This window comes from Zootermopsis nevadensis, unplaced genomic scaffold (assembly GCF_977971745.1).
Source record: "Zootermopsis nevadensis isolate Lab colony 2312 unplaced genomic scaffold, Znev_1.0 Znev_ptg000020l, whole genome shotgun sequence".
NCBI lineage: Eukaryota > Metazoa > Arthropoda > Insecta > Blattodea > Termopsidae > Zootermopsis > Zootermopsis nevadensis.
The window spans coordinates 14,167,569-14,190,084 of NW_028259152.1; the positions used below are offsets into that span (position 1 = coordinate 14,167,569).

General features: G+C 38.0%; 1 protein-coding gene across 1 annotated transcript; it reads right to left on the reverse strand.

Annotated features, from left to right (window-relative positions):
• Positions 1–4,291: 4,291 nt before the first annotated feature.
• Positions 4,292–20,000, reverse strand: LOC110836285 (epidermal retinol dehydrogenase 2). The gene is made up of 7 exons (XM_022077350.2): positions 19,808–20,000; positions 10,981–11,149; positions 10,584–10,769; positions 8,298–8,450; positions 7,234–7,487; positions 6,658–6,783; positions 4,292–4,607 (listed from the first exon to the last, which is right to left on the reverse strand). The coding sequence occupies exons 2-7, from the start codon at positions 11,122–11,124 to the stop codon at positions 4,541–4,543; spliced, it is 930 nt and encodes a 309-aa protein (XP_021933042.1). The 5' UTR covers positions 11,125–11,149; positions 19,808–20,000; the 3' UTR covers positions 4,292–4,540.
• Positions 20,001–22,516: the final 2,516 nt, after the last annotated feature.

The window sequence follows — 22,516 nt, forward strand, 5'->3', positions numbered from 1 at the left end:
AAGAAGACTTCTATTTTTGGAGTGTTAGTAAGTTGTTCTCGGTTTAACATCTACAGACCTTTGTTACAAAGAGTATTACATTTACCAGCAGATTTTGTAAAATACGTAAAATGGTATTCAATTATAAATAACATGAAATCTACACACATTTATCACTTTTACCAAGTGACTTCGCGTAATCGTCGGTTATAACGTATAATAACCAGAACAGTCCGCTCTAACGTAATCATAAATTCATTAAACTGTCATAATAAATAAGCAATTTCATTACTTAAATGCAGTTTATTAAAAACTGGCGAAGAATTAGCACTTTCGCTAATACATGTTCACGTGTTTTGTCAAAGGTTAAGATTGCCATGACCAGGGGGCCAATACATTTACATTCTGTCTTCACACCTGAAGACCGAAATATAATCAACGTCTAAAACGTTATGATTTTAACAATACAATCGATTACACGATCGATTAAGTCCAGCATCATAATTATTATATAGGCATACCTCGGAGATATTGCGGGTTAGGTTCCAGACCACCGCAATAAAGCGAGTGACACGAATTTTTTCGTTTCCCAGTGCATTTAAAAGTTATGTTTACACTATACTGTAGTCTATTAAGTGTGCAATAGCGTTATGTCTACAAAAACATTGCGAGAATTACCAAAATGTGACACAGAGACACGAAGTGAGCACGTGCTGTTGGAAAAATGACGCCGATAGACTTTCTCGACGCAGGGTTGCCACAAACCTTCAATTCGTAAAAAAACGCGGAGATTAAATTATGGAAATGCTTGCTACTTCTCAGTTCAAAATATTTTGTCTTCCCGTCTGATTTCTAAGAACCTGAAAATTAAAGTATACAAAACAATAATCTTGCCTGTTGTTTTGTATGGGTGCGAAACATGGTCTCTCACTCAGAGGGAGGAACACAGATTGCAGGTGTTTGAGAATCGGGTGTTGAGGAGGATATTTGGGCCTAGGAGAGAAGACGATGGGGCGTGGATAAAACTGCATAATGACGAGCTTAAAAATATGTTCTCCTCCCCCAGTATTGTCGGGGTGATTAAGTCGAGAAGAATGAGATGGACGGGGCATGTAGCGCGCATGGATGGGACAAGAGGTGTGCACTGGGTATTGGTTGGGAAGCCTGAGGGAAAGAGACCGCTGGGAAGACTTAGACGTAGATGGGAGGATAATGTCAGGCGGGATCTATGGGAGATAGGAGTTGAAGGAGACTGGATTTTGTTGGCCCAGGACAGGGTCCGGTAGAGGGCTTTGGTTAATTCGGTGATGAACCATCGGGTTCGGTAAGCCATCTAGTGAGTTAGTTAGTCTACTAATCTTTACGTTAATTCATGTCTTTGACAATAGAGGGCGGAGCAGGTCGCCTAGCTTTATGTTTTTTTCGGTGTTTCTATCCGGGTTATACGATACCCAAGGAGGTAAACGGGTCAGAAAATATTCGCGGGCAAATTAGTTTATACCTTCCCAACAGATGGTGCGGCAATTCACTTATCTTCACATTAGTTCATGTCTTTGTCAATAGAGGGCGGTGCTGGTCACCTAGATTTGAGATTTTTCGGTGTTTCTATCCGGATTATACGATACCCAAGGAGGTAAACGGGTCAGAAAATATTCGCGGGCAAATTAGTTTATACCTTCCCAACAGATGACGCGGCAATTCACTTAATCCTTTCATTGGTTTACGCCGTTACCAATACGTGGCGCGGCAGTTCACTTAACTGTATTAGTTCATGCACTCGTTAATATATGGCGCGGCAGTTCACTTATCTCTACAATAGTTCAAGTCTTCGCCACTACGTGGTGCGGCAATTCACTTATCTTTACAATAGTTCATGCCCTCGGCAACTCTCGGTTTAGAACGAGTTTCGTTCCAAAGCGTTGTTCTTTATACGTTTGTGTTTGTTATGTGTATCTTGCATTCCTGGGCTTTTACGATACGTATCGTATACGTTAGCAGCCATTCTAAAGCATTAAAACCCTGTACTAAATATCGAATTGTCTATACAATACCTTTATTGTTATATATATGAGTTATGTTTTATCGACTACGATACGTAACGTACGCCACACGGCGAGGTATGTAAACCAAAGTTTTTTTACTGGATAGATTAGTTTTATTAACCACGAACAGTTCAGTATAATTATCATATAATAATTTTCTGATAATATTGTAATAAATACATTTTTTAAAAGTTTATTTATGTAAATCTTACAATTATATTCACCATACGTTTGGCATTTCGTTTTGTAAGAAATTTTGAATGCTGAATACACTTTAGCCAGACGCGTTCAATAGTTGATGGAGCTGACACCAGACTGCAGCACCTAACTGATATCAATAACATCACAAATGACTTACTGCCTCAGTTCGCTGGGGGTGACCTGCTGGGGACCATGAGGTGTATACTTGTCGCCCTTGTTAATTTCTGGCTAATCATCCTAGCGCTTTGTTATTGGCACAGAAAATCAAATGATACAGGGATATCCATATATCTAAACATCTTGCCTGTCCCTACTTCCAAATTCCAAAGTGAAAACAAGTATTTCTGGTCCACACCCCTTTCAATATGCCTCCTGATATTTATATTATCCACATAAATGATCTTAATTTCTCCTCCATTTTATGAGCTTCATTGCAAGGAATGAATAAATTTTCATATTTCACAGGCAGACTATGCATATTACCACATACACGGCAAAACCATAATACAAGGATGAATCCTTTGAAAACTGGCAAACTAGTAATATTTATATTCATCATTAAACGAAGAGCAAATTAAAATAAAGAAATACGTTAACATTTAGTTTCGAATTTATCTTCATACGTATTACACAAACCGCTAAGGACCGAAATACAGACTCCTGTCTTAAAGGGTTGCATCCTGTTGTGTGGGTATCAAAACACAAAATGGAAAACATACCTACAATGTGTAACTAATGTGTAATCACTGAAGTTTTAAAACGTGATATAACAAGGTTATCAATAGGTGAGATCAAAGAGCAACAAATATATAAAAAATAAAAAGTAAAGTAAAGATATTATGGCTAGTATATCATTCAAGGCAATGGATAGAATTAGGCAGTAGATGGGTATTTTCTGTTTACGAAATGGCCAGCCTGATATGTAGCCATTGAAGACATTAGTTGTGAAGGGAGAGTTTGTGAAGTAGCAAACATTCAGGAAATATTATAAAGTAAAGTTGTCTGGGATGTGAATTCTGCCCTAGTGTTTACTGGAATGTGTACTGGAAACAATACTGGGGTAAGTGATTACTGAAAATTTTTATTATTTGTAATTTCTTGGCTGAATGATCAATATAAAGGTGAATGTTTTTAACCTAAAATAAGATATGTGTTCATATTGTATAGTGTAAAACCAGACATGTTTGCTGACTATTTGTACTTATGTTTTATGAATTCCAAGGGCATCTCACAAACAGACAATGCCCATATTGAAATTTACATATTTCTACTACGTAATTTCGTCCTTCACCTTGGATGTTATGCTAGATATAACAACGTTATTACACAGACTACACTTTATAGTTTTTATTACTTTTTCTGCACATAACCTAGTTTTTACCATATTTTAACACTTCAACAACAACGCATTAATTACACGTTGTAAGTATGTGTTCATACCACATATTCCGAACAGTGTATTTTAGTTCTAAAAAGTTTGATGTTTAACACAAGAAGGACCAAACCAGAGGTAACGGCATTTTAACGGGATTTGCCACGCGTCTTTTGCCGGCCAGAACCGGTGCATTCGCGAGGAACGTCCTGCAGCTCACGACCGAATTAACTTTCCGCGTGCCGGTTTTATTTTAATGCATCTTGGTACAACCTCCCCAACCCAAGGGACTTAACGATGAGTTATGCTGTGATAACAAAGTCTCGCTTCCTGTCCATGCTGTTATCTAACACAGTTGACTACTTCTTAATTAATTATGGATTATTGACATCGGCATAGGACGTTTTGGGACACTCGCTGAAGTTAACCTTCTGTAATATCTTTTGTTGCATTCCTGAGTTAATTCTCGAGGCGTCTTAGAGTACGCGGATTGTTCCTATACACATTTTGCTTCAATATCCTCCAACTGTAAAAATCACACACACTCAAAACTAGGGCAAATTGCGGTGGCTAATTAACCTTTTTCCATGGAATGTTGTGATGTGTGATCTGTTACTTTTTCCCTTTGGGAATATTCATGTTGCTTCTCTTCTTCGGTGAGGATTTGAAAGAGGGGTTCCAAAATAATATACAGATATCTTTTCATATAATGCACAAATACAATTTATTTTACAGCATTTTACATGAAATAATTAAATGGCTTAAAAAATTATAGTACTTCAAAACACATGAATATGTTAGGACTGAATTCAACAACTTATATCACATACCACACATTAACATATAATTGCTCCTCAAAGTACATCAATCTGAGATAAATGAAGTTTTATTTTCAATTCCAAGACATTTCAGCTTCTTTCCAATCACAGTTCATAACAAACACCCATCAGCCAAAGTCTACACCAGTATCTAGAAGTTCACGCATAGCGATAATTGCTTTTCGAGGCAGGAGGCTTAAACAGAACAAAAAAGTGTCTTTATTACATTCTATTTTGCAATACAATTAAAAGAGAAGAGAAGGATATGGCTTATTTTCCTTTCTTCTTAAGTTATTCAGTCTTTAACAGCTGTGTTATAGGTTATGTTTGTTGCAGCTGAATACCACTAAACAATTAACCTCAAAGTTTAAGTCTGGTCAGTTGGTAACACTGTTTATATGAGATGGGATAGCTCGGTTAGCACGTCTGAATATGGGATTCTATCCCTGGTAGGGGCAAATGATTTTTCTTCTGGATCCGAGGGCCACCAAACTGGTACTCTGGGGTTAAAATATAACCAGTGCATGAAACTGACCACTCATCCCCATCTACTGCTAAGTCAAGAATTAGTAGGAGCTTACCTCCCTACCCCAAAGCATTTCAATATCTTGTAGTGTGACAGGTTTAATTTTAACACTGTTTCTACCACAAGGATTATATGTGGAATGGAATGAACACATGAGCATAAATAAGTTAGAATGGCGAAGACAGTGTTATCCTGGCATTTGCCTTAAGACTTAGGAAAATCACAAAAATATGTGAGTTTTCTCTACCTTCCATTAATTACAATTATTTATGCAAGATATCTATTAAAAAAACACTGATATGTCTGCCTAACCTTAAAGAAAATGTGAATTAATATTAATGGATTTTCTGAGTTGAGTAACCAAGTCCGATGATAAAATGGAGTTTAAGGCTCTACTTCATTAAGTTGCCTGTGTTTGCTTGTAGGCAAATTCCTAGGGTAAGGGATTAGTTCTGATGTGAAGACCATGTTTATAAGTTAAAGTTTCAATGTCTGTATACTTTTTAATAATTATGTTGTATTCCCACAAATACTCATTAAAATTATACACTTGTATATTATTCAACTACGTACTTCTGTGTGGAACTCAAACCGAGAGCAATTGGAAATGGATACTTAAATATGCAGATTGTGATGTTCAAAAGAGAATGTCTAATTGCTGTTTGTCTGTAAAGTAAACATAGTATAGTAATTTTTTGTTAATAAGCAAGCATTAGTCATCAGTATTATCTTTAACATTGTAACTATTATGTGCGCTCTGTTGGGGAGGCTAGAAGTGTGAGGTAAGCGTGCACGTGCACAAGCCATGCAACTGCAGTAGTGGCTGTTCCTTCTACCGTACACTATCCCACTAATTATAAAATAAAAATACATTATATCGGATGAAATTCAGACATTTAAATAAACTCTTCATGCCAGTAATGTACTACAAATTTATTCTTACAAAAAACAGTCGTTCTTCAAGTCTCGGTTTTGTAAATGAAAACATATCCACAGAGAACGTCAGAAATGGAAGTAAAATCTCATAAGGACCAGCTTCACTCTTACATCTCAATTGTTTATAGAAGGTTAAAATGGGCTGGGCATGTAGCACGCATGGGTGGAGGCAAGGGGTGCATACAGAAGTTTAGCAGGGAAGCCTTGTGGAAAACGACCAATGGACAGACCAAGAAGGATAATGTCAAGATAGATTTTTGGGAAGTGGGCTTTGGGGATGTAAATGGTTGGAGTTTGCTCAGGATCGAGTCCAGCGGGGGAGCTTTGGTGGTGTTGGTGTTGAACCCGCAGGTTCTGCTAACAGGGAGTTAGTTTTAATCGCAGAGGGTCTGATCGAACCTGGATTAAATGGAATATTGAACTTGAATGGTTACCGTCAGGTCAGCCCTATTGAAGATACTCCAGACATTGAACAACATACGATATAGTTCAATCATTATTATAATCATTAAGAGAATCAGTCACTAGTTCGTTTTATATTCAATAGGCTAACACAAAGAATGTGTTACAGTGGAAAAAGCTCATTTGCGAGTAGTTCATTGCCAGACCACAAAAACTGAAGGAACATGTTTTACTAATAACACAAACGTGGTATATCACTCTCATCACCACCACTATCATCATCAAAATACCTTAGCACTGTGGTCCAACTTTTTGGGGGACATAATAACGTATTTCAACACAATGTGACTTCTAGACCATGATTCACCATCGATGTCTTACCTTACTACTTTGCCAACATATAGCAGATAGCCGGGAATGCTAACCTCGACGTAGTCTCTTCTCATTGCATCAATTATCTTCCTGGCTGCTGCTACTGGCTCAATTGTCCCAAAGTAACTGGGAATCCTAAAATAAGGAATACAAATTGCTTTAATTTGTATACGACATCCTTTTTCTGGTGAACGCATCATTGAATTAACCCTCTGAGGACAATGATGATAGCAACGAAGATGACTGTCATCTGGGTTGTTGCGCTGTGTAGTCTGGTAGATGTTAACCAACGTTTCAGAGGTCATACTGCCTCCATCATCAGGGCGATGAGTATGAAGATTTCTGTCTTCTGGGTTGTTGCGCTGTGTAGTCTGGTAGATGTCCACCTACAGACTACACAGCGCGACAACCCAGAAGACAGCAATCTTTAAATTTTACACTATTTATTGATATTTATAGTTTCAAAATTATGTGAATTTTCTCTTACCGCATTTCTAAATGCGAAGTTTTAGGTTTCTTAGTAAACAAATACTGATTGCTGTATATCGATAGAAAAATTTATAAACTCTGGATTTGACAATTTACCTTAGTTGCACATTCGTAGACATTTCATTGTCCACGATGAATGGGTAAATATGAACCAGTGTGAGTTTCACGTCTCCACTGGACCTGTAATTCCTCAGTTCCTCATTCAGGGACTCAGCCAGACCTTGGACTGCAAACTGAGTTGCTGAGAGAGGCACCAGATTGCTGATCCCAGCGAGACCTGCGACAGAAGTAAGCATCACTATGTGTCCATGTTTCTTCTGTTGCATACTGGGCAAGAAGGCTTGCAGTATCTGTGAACATATCGGAGTACACACAGCTACAAAACAGTATTTTGTTTATTATGAACTAGCCTAGTGAGAAAAGAATAATCCTGCAATTCCTTGATGGCCACAGTAACTGCCTATTATTTTATGAACTTAAGTAAAGTAAAGCTGTCCCACTACACGCCATGTAGGCGCTTGGGGGGGAGTGGAGGTATAGCTCCTACTCTTTCTTGACCTCGGCACTAGATGGGGATGAGCGGTCAGCATCACGCCCCGGCCGTGATTTACCCCCGGGAAAGGACCCCGGTACCCATTGGACAGGAGGCTGGGTGGGCCCCAGAGCCGGTCTGGACGCAGAGGCTAGAGGAAAAATCCTCTGCCCCCGTTGGGGATCGAACCCCAGTCTATATTATACTGACTGAGCTATCCTGGCTCATATTTTATGAACTTGGCATCACAATTCCAAAAGTGGATTATACATGAGGTGTGTTTCCAGTTGTGAATAATCCACATACGCCAATAAAATTCCCCTAGAACCCTGACAACACCAGTCTGTACTCTTACAAAGAAGTATGGTAAGATAACTGTCCTTAACCTCACATAAAAATGTTGTGACTCTAGACGTTAAACTTACCGAGAAGCGAGAAGACACTTATTATTGAATCATCCAAAATGTTACAAGACAGAAGTCATTCAACTCAGTCTAAAGTGAGACAAGTCATCAGACTTTAAATTTCATTAGAAGATTGCCAAGATACGGTTCAATAAACTCTGTTGGAAGTGTGAGAAGACTCAAGCCTTAAACTCTCTCAGTTATGTGACAGGACACAAACTTACCCAAAAATGTGACATGACGCCAACATCCAAAGTCTTGCAGACGTCAGGGGCAGGATGCCGAGTACGAACACGTGGACTGGGCAGGTTACAGCAGTTTATGATCACAGTCACATTTCCTACATCTTTCTTTACTCTCTGTGCTGTTTTATGCACCTGTAACAATTAATAACTTATTGTGAGGAATAATATTATTGAATCTTTGGGCAAACCTAATCATCAGCGTTTGAAGGAGGAAAAAGGACAAGAATTATAGTTATATATATATTTAAACAGCTCTGATCCTGGATGGATGAAATAAATGTAGACTCAGAAAAATTGTATAAATGCAAACTATTCTTCTGGAATTACTAAGTACAAGGATGATTCAAACTTGACCCAGAAATTACTGCCTCCGTCATCAGGGCGATGACCTCAGAAACGTTGGCTAACATCGACCAGACTACACGGTGCAACAACCCAGAAGACAGAAATCTTCATACTCCTTTATGATTGTAGCAGACCTTTGTTCATGTCCATGTGGATGTATTCTAACAATTTTAAGGTACATTTTGAATATAGGAGTACACAATTATCAAAATGTAGGGGATTAATTAAGAATTTAGGGAAAACATCAAGGACTTTGATTGGCAAACAGGAACAAAGTCAATTCCTATTAGTTTTCATACCTGCCTTGCTGGGTGCATTTTTAAGATTTATTTGAAAGAAATTTGTAGTGCAGTGCTGTTTCAACACAGTTGTACAACTGTTCATCATCCGCAATCACTTTACATAGACTTTCGGAAAACTGTTCTGCTGCTGCATTGTCACAAGATGCAGATTCGCCTTCTATGTCAGACTTGCCGTCTCCAGAGTCACCCGTCAGACACTTCAATTGTCTCATCCCCACTGAATAGTCCGTTAAACTGATCCGCTTCAGCCCTATTTAATTTTCTATGGAATCCACAGACAAATGTAATTGGTTTTCTTCTTTCATCCAAGTGTGTATTGCACTTTCTAAAATTCATTCTTCTTATTATTATTATTTCATCTATTCACCACTTTATAGAGTATTTACATCCATGTACCCGAGACAGACCTTGCCCCTGACGTACACAGCGCAGCAGCTATTTCCGAAATAAATTTTGTTTTAATACGTGCTACAAGTATTATATAGTTTTAGTGTTAGAAATGACTACATATTTTACGACAGCGTCTTTCGATTGATGTATGAAGGTCCTAAAATGGCAGTTTTCTGAAGTTCCCTGATGCGTTCGCCTGGAATGTTGGCCAAATATTTTCTAAGTGACTTGTAGACAGTTCCAGTTGCTCCCATAATTATTGGAATTATTTTTGCTTTCACTCTCCACATTCGCTGCATTTCAATGAGAAGGTCCTTGTATTTCAAGATCTTCTCCGCTTTCTTCTTAATCCCATTCCTGTCACTAGGTTTTGCTATATCAATTAAGAGACAAGTTCCATTTTTGTTTCAGATTATAATATCTGGTTTGTTGTTGTTATTATTATTATTATTCCTGTAGTGCTACAGGCCTTGAAGTTTGACCTTGGCTTCACTTGTGATCGATGTCTATTCTTCTCTATTTAATTATTCCGTTCTCCATCCCTTTGCCCCCTTATACCTCAGATCTGCCTCCAAATCATCCAACCATCTGAGTCGAGGTCTCCGTCTTCTGGAATTCCATGCTCATAAAATAAGGTAGCTTTTGATTTGCCATTTTTAACTCTTTCCATATATTATTGGTAAATATTTCCAATATTTTGGAAGAACTTCTCCTTCTATGGCTCTCCGGTCCGCATTCGGTCCATGGTCTCCTCAATTCTCCTCTTCCGTTCGGTCTTCTGTTAGGTCCGTCTGTTCGAGGCTTTGATCGAGGTTTTGAAACATCTTTCTTTTTACGGTGCAAGGTTGTTAGCCTTGCGACCAACCCCCAACCTGGAGGACCAGGGTGGAAGAACATACTGTCTCCATATTCATTGTGAAAGTAATAAGGAAAACTCAGAAATGATTTGTATATGAAATTGTTGGCAGAGATCAGACTGTGCGGAGAACATTCACTGCTTTTTCAAGGGCCACAGATGCAAAGAAAGGAGAAAAACAGTTAAAGTAAACTTAATTTATAGGGGGCGGTGGTCCCATCTTGAACTCAGTATCCAGCATTTGGAAACTCGTGTTCCATTCCATTATTCTACTAAGTGAAAAAATGTTTTAAATTCATATAAATTAAGCCGGACTGGAGAATAACATATGTTAAAATAATTATAATTTTCGCAGATCGTCTTTTACTGTACCTGGTCCCTTTTGGTTATGTCACATGTGTATGCATATGCTTTGACAGCGCCATATCCCAATGACTCTGCTTTTATCGCAGTTTCTTCGTTACTACCAGCCTGTATGTCCCAACATATGACAGTCGCTCCTAGAATTGAGAACTGTATGGCCAATTCTCGTCCAATACCACAACCTGCCCCTGCAACCTGAAAAAATACAAATCTCACTTATAGAATAATGAATCCTATCACAAAGGGAAAGTTTCTAGATATTTATAATGGTTCTGTATCTGTAGTAATTGCCGTCAGTGTCATACAGCAAATATTAAAATCTTAAATGAAACTGGCTCTTCGAGCAAAAGGGCAAATTCTCCCCCTGCATAGACAAAGTAATAGAGTATCTAACTTAATTACTTACCAGGACAATCTCTCCTCCTACGGACTTCTGATGAGGTGGAAAGAAGACATGGTAAAATGCTTCTAAAGAAGCCTTTATAATGAGGAAGATAAGAGACAGTACATCGTAAATCAGCACCAGGAGTGAATAGACCCGCAGAAGCATGGCTTCCACAGTTCGATCTGCCACACTATAAAACAAAATTATTTGCTCTAAATTTATTACGTACTATTAACATATTAAGTCTTTTGTGCGGACTCAGCTGAAAGATGTGCTTTGGCAACTCAAGTCTCTAAGAAAACTGTTATCTAGAAGTGTATCGGTGACTTATTTTTTAAATTTCTTCACCTACAGTGACAGATAGTTGTATCATTGCCTTATTTATTCATGGATTAACAATTAAGACACCAAATTAAGGTTACCAAAGGGCAAATTTCATATCTACTAAAAAATACATTATATATTTATTACATTACTAGAGGGTGGCAAGTTATATCTGTTCGTAATAAGTATAATTTGGACAATAAGAATTGTTTTTTCGTATCCAGTACACACCATTCAACGTGACGTGCATTGGTGGTTAGCAGGATTCATGACCCATCAGTACATGGGTTCGAGCGGGACCGCGACATTTAACGCTCCTGCTGTGACCCCCCTTTTTGTGAAATGATGATGAAAGTGGAGTAATTGTTGGGATGCTACGGAGAAACCGGGGAAACCCCGGAGGAAAACTCCGTGATGCCTGGACCATCGCCCTGATGACGGAGGCAGTATGACCTCTGAAACGTTGGTTAAGATCGACCAGACTACACAGCGCAACAACCCAGAAGACAGAAATCTTCATACTCATCGCCCTGATGACGGAGGCAGTATGACCTCTGAAACGTTGGTAAACATCGACCAGACTATACAGCGCAACAACCCAGAAGACAGAAATCTTCATACTAATCGCCCTGATGACGGAGGCAGTAGGACCTCTGAAACATTGGTAAACATCGACCAGACTACACAGCGCAACAACCCAGAAGACAGAAATCTTCAGACTCATCGCCCTGATGATGGAGGCAGTATGACCTCTGAAACGTTGGTAAACATCGACCAGACTACACAGCGCAACAACCAAGAAGACAGAAAACTTCATACTCACCGCCGTGAAAACCTCAAATCTTACATATGCACTACTCGTTGACTCCATCACCATGGTGATGGCAGAAAGCACCTCTGGAATGTTGGTAAAATTCTACCATACTACATCGTGCTACAATTCAAAATACAGACATCTTCATACCCGTGGCTGTGGGAAACTCAAGACAGACCTGAACACTTAGAAGTTCAGGACAATGATAATTGTATTATACTAAAAATGATCTAGGTTATAATAACGCTAATTAGATTAAACTTGCTATAGGACAAAGTTGAGGTGTGGGATTTATATTGCTGGTGTTGAACTTCCAAGTTCTAATGCCTACACATTATTTCTCTGGAACAGGGATCAGCAGCTTACATTTATAACGAGAACTGTGAGCTAGCGTAGCTCAGTCAGTATAGTGACTGGGTTCGATCCCCGACGTGGGAAGAGGATTTTTCCTCTAGTCTCTGCATCCAGACCGGTTCTGTCCTTTCCTGGGGCAAGGTCAAGAATGAGTATGAGCTATCCTGCCTCTCCCCTCAAGCGCCTACATGGTGTATAGTGGGACAGCTTTACTTTACTTTTATTGTACCATACAAATCTACCAAAAATATATGAATTTAAATAATTAGATTATAATTTGGTACTTGCATCTCCTACAACAACTGCCTCAGCAGGAAATATCACGAGACAGCAACAAATCAGGAAATTAAAAACTTTAAAATATAAAAGTCCTTACGATTGTTTCGAAATTATCACGGGACCCCAAAATCCTACCGAAGGCACCAAGGTGCCAGCGGACATGTTAATGTCATGGAAGTGGCAGTATGTGGTAATTAATTACACATAAAACATGTCGCTTATTTTAGCCTGCAATTTATGTAACCCGCCAGTTACGAATAAATAGTTTTATCTACAGTTTACGTGATCTATGATTGTTGCTGCGTATAAGGGTTAAGTTGAGATATGACTACTAAGGAGCGATTAAAGACGAGGGTTTAATTCTGAATTTGAATATGAGAAAATGTAGTAGCAAGAAGGCTTCACAACAAAACGCACTCATACATATTTGTCGCTGTACCGATGTCGCCTAATCGCAATTCTTACAGATTTATCATTCATTGACATCTTTCAGCAACATTCAACTCTGTGTAATGTCCATAGTTTAAACAGCATCGTTGATTTATTTAAGAATCTATAACGTACCTGTTAGATATTTAGTTATTATTATTATTATTATTAAGTGTTCTGTCTTACGACAGGTCCATTGCTCTGCCCAAAAAGAGCTCTCCAGTTGTCCCTATTCTCGGCTTCTCGCTTTAATTCCTGGAACGTCATCTTCTTTCCTTGTTTAAGGTCGTCGGTTAGCTGTATCAATCTTCTTCCTAGTCCTCTCTTTCCTTCAACCTGGCCTTCGATGATATCACTCAGTAACCCATTCCTTCTCATAATATGATTTAGTTACTAAATTTAAAATTTACGTGGTGTTTTTGAAGGTCCCACCAGTTCAATGGACAGAAGAAAAGCATCTTCAAGGTTACCCGGTTACTCAGTTGGAATTTAAATGGGTTCAAATAAAGTTCAGGACAAGCTCGGTTCTGTCTAGTAGAGTTGTTCTTTGAAGGCCGTGCCACTTGGCTCACGCGGTTAGTCGCCGACTAATCACCACAAAGGCCCGAGTTAGTGCCTAGGGCAGTCCATGTGAAATTTCCGGTGGACAAACTGGCATTGGGACAGGTTTCTCGTCATATCATTTTTTGGATCATACAATGCGAGAAGGGCAAAAATGTTCAGTTCTCTCTTTTCGTTTGTTCTTCGAATATAAGTCGATACATATCTCTTATGACGAAGAGATACGCTTATGTGGGTGGCACTCTGTTTCAATACGCGGTCTGTGTTTGAACCGGTTACACAGAGGTTTACAACGAAAACGTTAGAGTCGCTAAATCCTTCCCTTGTTCACAACCTAACAGCGAACAAGGGAAGGTTAAAAGCTTTGGGTTCGGATAAAATAAGGAAGAAAGGTGAAAGTAAAATTCTCATCTTTGTCACTGAAAAACTTGGATGGCAGGAGCTGTTTCTTTAATCTTCTTCAGTGAAATGTAGTACACCCTCGATATAACGGATTAATTGAGTGCCGTGTTTTTAAGAACACCGTTAAACAGATTATAAATATGAGCTGGACACCTGTAATGTACAAGGTGCATTACACACTAATGTAAAGAAATAATTTCGCGCGAATAACTTTGTCCTTTGAATATGAAATTCGTTAAATCCACTGTTAACCGTAATGTAAATAAAACAAGTCCATATGACGTATGCGGTCTGGGAAGTCACGTGATGTACTACTATCAGACAGAAAAATGTTGTGCTTGTTCAAATCTGATGTAAACTTCATTGGTAATACTTTATAACACTGGAAGGTCAGTAATAACAAAACAAATACATGAACAACGATACTACGAACAGAGGAATGTAACAAACATTTGTGAAAAATATCTTTGTACTAAGACCAATGTTCGCCATTCAGGAAGACGTGTTACGCAATATTTGCCTACCAAACCGTCTACGTCACAAGTATTTACACAACTCTCGAGTAGTTTGTCTTCAGCCACTGTTTTTATTCACTATTATAACTTCAAACTATCAATGAAACACGTTTGTGACCCTTAAGGTCGATTCACACATAACAACTTGTCAGTTCTGTATCAGCGTCCTCCATTCTCTGATAAGTTCGAAGCATTGATGACTGCGTTTTCTGTTAAGGGACAGACGTATAAGAATTGATAGACGATGTAGTGGTCTCTAAGGGCCCGGTCCTGGGTTCGGGGCTCTTTCAAACTATGGTAAAATACAAAAACAGAACATTTCAAGTTTTTTCGGGGTCATTCTTTTTTTCGAAAAGCAAAGCAATTCGTAGTTGCGTTCATGTTATGCACGTAACACTATCAGGCACGGGAAACAAATCATACCAACATAATTTTCTCGGGAATTTTCGTAGATGCCCCATCTCAGAAACATTTCGAGATAACATCTTAAAAATTTGGCATCCAATATCTTTATACTGTTCCTCAAACGCTTAAATGACGTCAGATGTTCTTAGGGCGTCGTTAGATAATTCATTCAAGTATTACTGGCTATTATACATTTTAAAAAAAAATCTGTCAATGGTAAGATACTCAGTGCACATTGTAAACACATATTTGAAGATAAAATTCTGGATCCGGCCAAACGCTTCTCTTGCAGAATCGGGTGAAATTCTAACACTTTGGCCCGTGACGACCTCTAGGACGATAAACCCCAAGTCACATGGATATTTCAGACAGTCACAATATGCCCTCAATATTTCGCTGGGAATAGTACAGAGTGACTTCTAAAAGTAAGATACCTGTTGTATGAAAGCAGCGATCCCGTCGTTTGGCAGTGTGTTTCGAGAAAGAAAATATAAATTACTTGTAATAAATAAAAATACTTAAATATAGCATTTATTTCTGAAAGTTGCAGAGGTAATGAATTCCGAGTGGTTTTGGCCTTGTGCTGTGGTAGGCTGTTAGGTAGGGACAGGATAAATGCGCCTCTGGACGGGAGCTTTCTGCTACTGGAAGTTAGTTTACTGGTTTCTCCTTATCTAATACTGTATCGTGAATGAAGCTTTGGTTATTGGTTAAACCCAGCAGCTAGAACAAAGTGGTCGTCGCTAATTTGCGAGGATCAAATGGATATACTCCCCTACTACAGAACCGCGATACAGCATTTTCAATTCTGATTACTCTGCTTTATTTAAGATACATGCAACATCACATCCTCTGTTGAAGGCACATCGCAAAGGGACAAAGCTGTATATTGTGTGATGTATGTGGCGGTGTAAAGCCCACGACTAAAACATTTATTTTGCAAAATTTATAAAGTTGAATGGCTTTGTGGCTGCTGTGGTCGTATACTATAAGCACAGCAGGTTCTTCGTCCGTTTTGTGAAATGTTCGAGCCACACTACGAGTATGAAAAACTCTTCATTTATCCATCCATTTGTTGAGCAATTTCTCATTCAGGCCCTCCCATTTCCAGGAAGTGACTTGTTGTTCTTCTTCTTCTTCTGGGATATTTAACATGGGCGGTACGTAGATCCCAGACCCCTCAGGGCACAACAAACAGTCACCTTCCTGCAGATCCGACCTTTCTGTCTAGATGGAACAACGAAAGGTAAAAATGCCTGTTTCGTCCACATTATAATTTATTATACTTTCTCCATATTTGAGTAGAAAATAAGGACTTCTTCCTTATTTAATACCGTTATTATGTTCATACTAGTTGGTTCCGGCTTTCGCAAGTTAATTCCAGGACTTCGTATTTTATTTGCACTGAAGTTATTTTGGATTCCATTCATTTCTGTCATTTAAAAATCCCACTCGCCGGAGCTCAGTTTGTGTCATACCAAAGGATATTTTAGCTAACAGCAAGACACGACCAGCACCTCCTTTCGCCAGGGTCTCCATCAGCAGTGGTTTCCTGTCTAAACGAGCTTTGCACATTTAGCATCGATTAGTCTCTCAGTGTTGTTATCGCGATTATTGCTACAAGGAAATGCACGAGATATGTCGTCGCACTGTCTGGTTTCGAAGCAATGCTGCTCCATGAAGTGGCGTCATTAACCCTTATACGGTTACCGTAACATACCATTTATCAGCATTACAAGACTGTAAATTCTAAATAATATGCACAGTCATGCATTTTAAGAACACAGTTACTCTTACCGTTCAATCTGACATCTTGAAAAATTAGAAGAAAAACGTCTACAATGAAATATTTCTTCACCTGAAAAGGAACATACAACCTGTCCCACCATAACACTCCACACTAGTAGTATGACATTAACGGAGATGTCAGTGGGGCAGAACACGTTCAGTTCAAACCATTTCAAGGAAGATAAGGGTGGCATCACCTCTTCAATGGTGGTGTAAGAGTCTTTAAGGTCGAAGCAAATCCCGCCAAAAAAAAAGTCCCTACAGCTTCAGACTTCTCAAAGAATTACCTGCACCATAGAGTGAGTGAGTCTGGAAACAAGAATTTACTTGAATTTCTAGTCTGATGAATGTTTAGCCTACGGCCGTGGTTCCAAGGCTGCTGTCGCATCCTCTGTGAAGGAGGCTAGCTTCGATCTTGCGAGAAGAAAGCCAAATCCGCGTTCCTGATTGGCCGAAACAATCCGAGCATCGTCCTGAAAACGAAGTCTTCAGAAACGTTCTCAAAGTTACGTGGTTGTAACGATCCCTACGTGACTTAACGTGGATCCCAGTTACGACACGTCGGCGCCTTGGTTAGGGATTGTCAGGTTCAGTGATAATACGATTTTACAAAATTTAAACGTGCTGAAAACAATTAGTGATAATGAGCGTGACCGGTTATATATCGCTTGCAAATTACTGCCACACGTGAACGATACCGATGGTGAAGGTTACTGTTCACGGAGACACTGGGTTTTGCAATCAAGTTTCGAAACTGCGTTTTAGTACACTGTACATATGTGATAACGAAACCACTCAATTCGGTTACTTCCAACGTTTGCGATACGAAACCAGTATTTTTGAAGTTAGGCTAGTGATGAATGATTTTATTTAATTTCGGCCTAGGAGCATTCAGAATTGAGAATTTGCAAAAATCGCGGGTAGAAATTTGATGTGTTCCATCATGACTACGAGTTTCCAGTCTTTTTTTTTTTTCGTACGACAAATGCAATATTTTAAGATAAATTCATGAGAAGGCAGTGGAAGAAGGCAATTTTTATTAGCTCCTTACAGAAAGAGTAAACACTGTCGTGGTTGGTAACATTATTTTTGTTAACTACATACAAAATTTTACCCAGCAATTTTCTCTTAACGTTAACTCCATATGCTGACGAAATTACAAGAGACGTCAGTGTGGGTTTTGATGTAATAGATCAAATACCAATACTATATTCTGCATTTGTCAGATACTGCAGAAGAATTGTAGTAAACAACAGTATAACACCCACCACGTGAGCTATTTATAGATTTAAAGGAAGACTTTAATTATATGAAACGTAATTAACGAATTCGAATTTCTCATTAAAGTATTTAGGCTAATTAAATATATTTGTTTAAATCTTGTCAGTCTAATCACAATAAAATTTCTATTAAATATTAAAATATTACTATAATTAACATTTAAATATTTAAAATATATTAAAATGATGTTCTCTATCGAAATGTTCGAACATTTCGATAGAGAACATCATGTTCGAACATTTCGATAGAGAACATCATGTTAATATATTTTAAATATTTAAATGTTAATTATAGTAATATTTTAATATTTAATAGAAATTTTATTGTGATTAGACTGACAAGATTTAAACAAATATATATTTATCACAATATGACGCAACTTTATCATTTAATTAAATATGTTTGAAGGGAACTCATAGTTAAGATGTATAACATTGTCTCCCTTGAGGGAACCTTCTCTATAAAGGAAAAGATCTAGCTTGGTTATCTAAACGTTCTACAATTATGTTAGTGTTCCCTAGGTGGATTATTTGTTTTTATTTATATTTCTTCATTTATTTTTCTTTGTGTATAAATTTGTTTCGTTTTTGGGGATTCCCTGTAATTGGCTGTATTATTTAATACTGTACATATATAAATTTAATTAATCTCTTTTTGTAATATTTTTCTTTATTATTTCATTATTATTGTATATTTATGAGTGTTTCCTGTTATTGGCTTCTTGCTGTTGGCAAACACGTAAATAAATTAATTGAATTGAATTGTTCTAATGGTCTGAGATCATTTATAGACATAATTTATAGTCAATTTTTGGAATACAACTTTACGTACGTTCATTAAAATCGAAAACTACTGAATCTGAAAAGCACATATCAGCTTCTGATCTGTGACAATATTAATTTCTTGGGCGAAATGGTAAACAAGTTATAATTTTGAGAAAGAAAACACAAAGGGACACTTAAATTCTATCAAAAATGTTGGTCGAGAAATAAACACAGAGAAATATTTGATAGGTTATTTAGCAATAATGCAACTTAGGTAATATTCAGAAATATCAAGAGTAGTAGAATATAAATTGAAATTAAAAGCGATAATTCTGTGACAGTGCAATATTAAACAAATATCCATACTTCAATTATTAAGAATTAAAAGCGATTTAGGCCAAAATTATCGCAAAAGAGGGTTGAACAAAATCAAACTGACATTACAATTAGGTCTACTCCAACAAAATGTGTACAGATATTAAAAAATTAAAGTGAGATAGACTTATAATATTGTATCGATTTTATTAAAATTTCAATTTGTAAATGTGTTTATTTTAAATGTTTGTGGCAACTGGTCGTCTTTTTTCCAGCTGCGTTTGTGGCACTGAATTTTGTTTCTTTTCTGGTGACCATTGTTTTCAGATCCGTTAACCCTACTCATGTAGTTCGAACAAAAATGAATCAAGTAGCAACTGCATTGAAATGTTATAATTACGAATCATACCATAACAACTTATACTTCTTGACAAAATTACCTCAAATGTTTCTTGACAATGGAATTAACCTACGTGATATGCTCTTACACGTACAGAAATACATCTGAATTAAGACAAATCGCTGGGCAACGGCAGTAGACGTCAGTTTATCACACGTTTAACGATGCTACAGACATGAACTTTAGTTTCGGTAACCGACGTAGTTAACATACGTACCGAACAGATGAGAACCAATGGCTGCTGTTGTCTTTTGTCGTCACAGATGATTACGATGAATCACTACTACGCCCAATCCTTCCTTCATCTAACGACCGAATCACTGCCATATTCGTTTGTACAGTACCATTTGCGACCAGCCTGAACTGCGCATGGCAGAGACGAGCAAACGTTTCTGTAGTAACCTTGGAGTTCACTGCGGTCTATCTAGTCGTGCGAGTAACTGTTGAAGTATATTGTCAATAGATGTCGGTAGTTCCGTGCATCTTCATCAGACATAAAGAGCACATTAGGGTCAAAGGTTCAAAAGGCAGGAGTAGCGAAACAAATTACGTTATTTGTCATTGAAACAATGAAACAATAAATAAACCCGTCCTTCATCTAAAATCATGTCCATTCACGATTGACGATTCACATCCATGTCATAAAAATTAAGAATGAATGCAACTTGGCCTCCACTCGTCTATACTTATATGGTGTGCTGCTGTTGATTTTGTAAATTCACCTTCGAGTGACGTCCAACACTTGTTTCAAGTGTTTTACGACTGGATTGCTTTGCGACAATTTGTCAACACATTCCAAACTTTGTTTAAATCGGACAACAATAACGGACACTTATTAAAACCATCTTGCGTCCTTGCGTGCGTGACATACCTAACCAATTATCCCACCCACATAATAACATAGGGGAATCCCCTATGAATGACATCTCCCAAGGAGACAAGCATCAAAAACAACTCATAGAATACGTATTTCAGTATTCATTCTGAATCAAAAGATCAGAGTGGTGCATCCTCGAAGGATAAGTCATAATGCTTGAATTCAGAATGCGTTGCTAACGTAACCCTGAGATGAGGATACTGTATACCGATCCTTGGTGAATATTAGTGTGTAGCACTGGTGGAATTAGGGTAACCACTACAAATTACTCGTGCACTAGTGGGTTTACAGAATTGTAGCAAAATATGATAGAAAAGTTTAAGCCTACTGACGAGCGGACAGGGAACGACTAAAACCAATTATCACTAATGTCGGCAAGAATTGTGATAGCGTAATTCTCACCTGCCCTCAATGAGTCCACTGCTCATCTCCATTTATCTGTGTATTGCACGCCACTGATTCTAGTGCAGCGGTAGTTTAATATCCCGTTATACCTTGCGGTTCAGGAAACCTGGCACTGAAAATATGTTGTCTTTTGGAGGGTCGGTAAATCTATTTTCGAGACGGCACACGCGTCTACCTAAAATGCATATCCAATGCCTAGCTTATATACTGTACCAAGAGCCATTGCACACTCGTTATTAAAAGTGTATATAATATTTTTCATCCAAAGGGCCACATTACCAAACTGCTCCTGTCTGCAGGCCGCAAAATATATATTTAATTAAGAATAACCACTGTTATTATTACTAGAAACATTATAGAACTTTTGTACAGAAAGTCAAAAGAAATTTTTGAAATAATATCTACTACTGCTACTACTAGATGGCTCACCGAACTCGAAGGTTCATCACCGAATTAACAAAAGCCCTCCACCGTACCCTGTCCTGGGCCAACAAAATCCAGTTTCCTTCAATTCCTATCTCCCATAGATCCCGCCTGAGATTATCCTCCCATCTACGTCTAGGTCTCCCCAGCGGCCTCTTACCCTCAGGCTTACCAACCAATACCCGGTGCACACCTCTTGTCCCATCCATGCGCGCTACATGCCCAGCCCATTTCACTGTTCTCGACTTAATCACCTTGACAATACTAGGGGAGGAGTACAGATTTTTAAGCTCGACATTATGCAGTTTTCTCCATGTCCCATCGTCTTCCCTCTTAGGCCCAAATATCCTCCTCAACACCCTGTTCTCAAACACCTGCAATCTGTGTTCCTCCCTCTGAGTGAGAGACCATGTTTCGCACCCATACAAAACAACAGGCAAGATTACTGTTTTGTATACTTTAATTTTCAGGTTCTTAGAAATCAGACGGAAGACAAAATATTTTGAACTGAGAAGTAGCAAGCATTTCCAGAATTTCCTCATGAGTATCATTTTGATTTGTTATTGTTGTTCCCAGATATTTGAACTTTGTCACACTTTCAAAGGATTTATTAGCCACCCTAAGATAATTCTGCCCTCCTGTCTGCTGACGATGAGATACTAACATGTACTTAGTTTTTTCTGAATTTACTTCTAGCCCCACCTGTCTACTAGCCTCTAGTAAAACTTCTGCGTTCCTCGTAGTTGAAGAGAAATTATATCTGGGGGTACGCGAACAAAAAAGGTTGAATACCACTGATCTACATCACTCACTATGGCTTAATGATGATATAAACTTGTATGCTCTTTGCATAAAGTTAAGTGTCTGTTCACTTTCTTATCTCCAAAAGTGGATCCTGCTAAAATTTGGTATTGAGGAATCAATACCAAAGTTATTGGGTGAAATTAATTCTTATATGCTCTCGTCAGTTATTGTAACTCCTACTTTATATGAAAACCACAAATTTATTAAATTTTAAAAAATATTCCTACAAAAATCCTGGAATGAAGACCATATAAAGAAATACTTTTCTTTGAATTATTTTTTATCGTGAATATTTAAGAACAACACAACAACACTGTGGAGTGGCAAATTGTAGTATTGGTAGTGCAATTAGCTTTGCACTAATGTAGTATTTTGTATCGGTTATAAATGAACATCAGGGTAAAGGAAAATCACAAA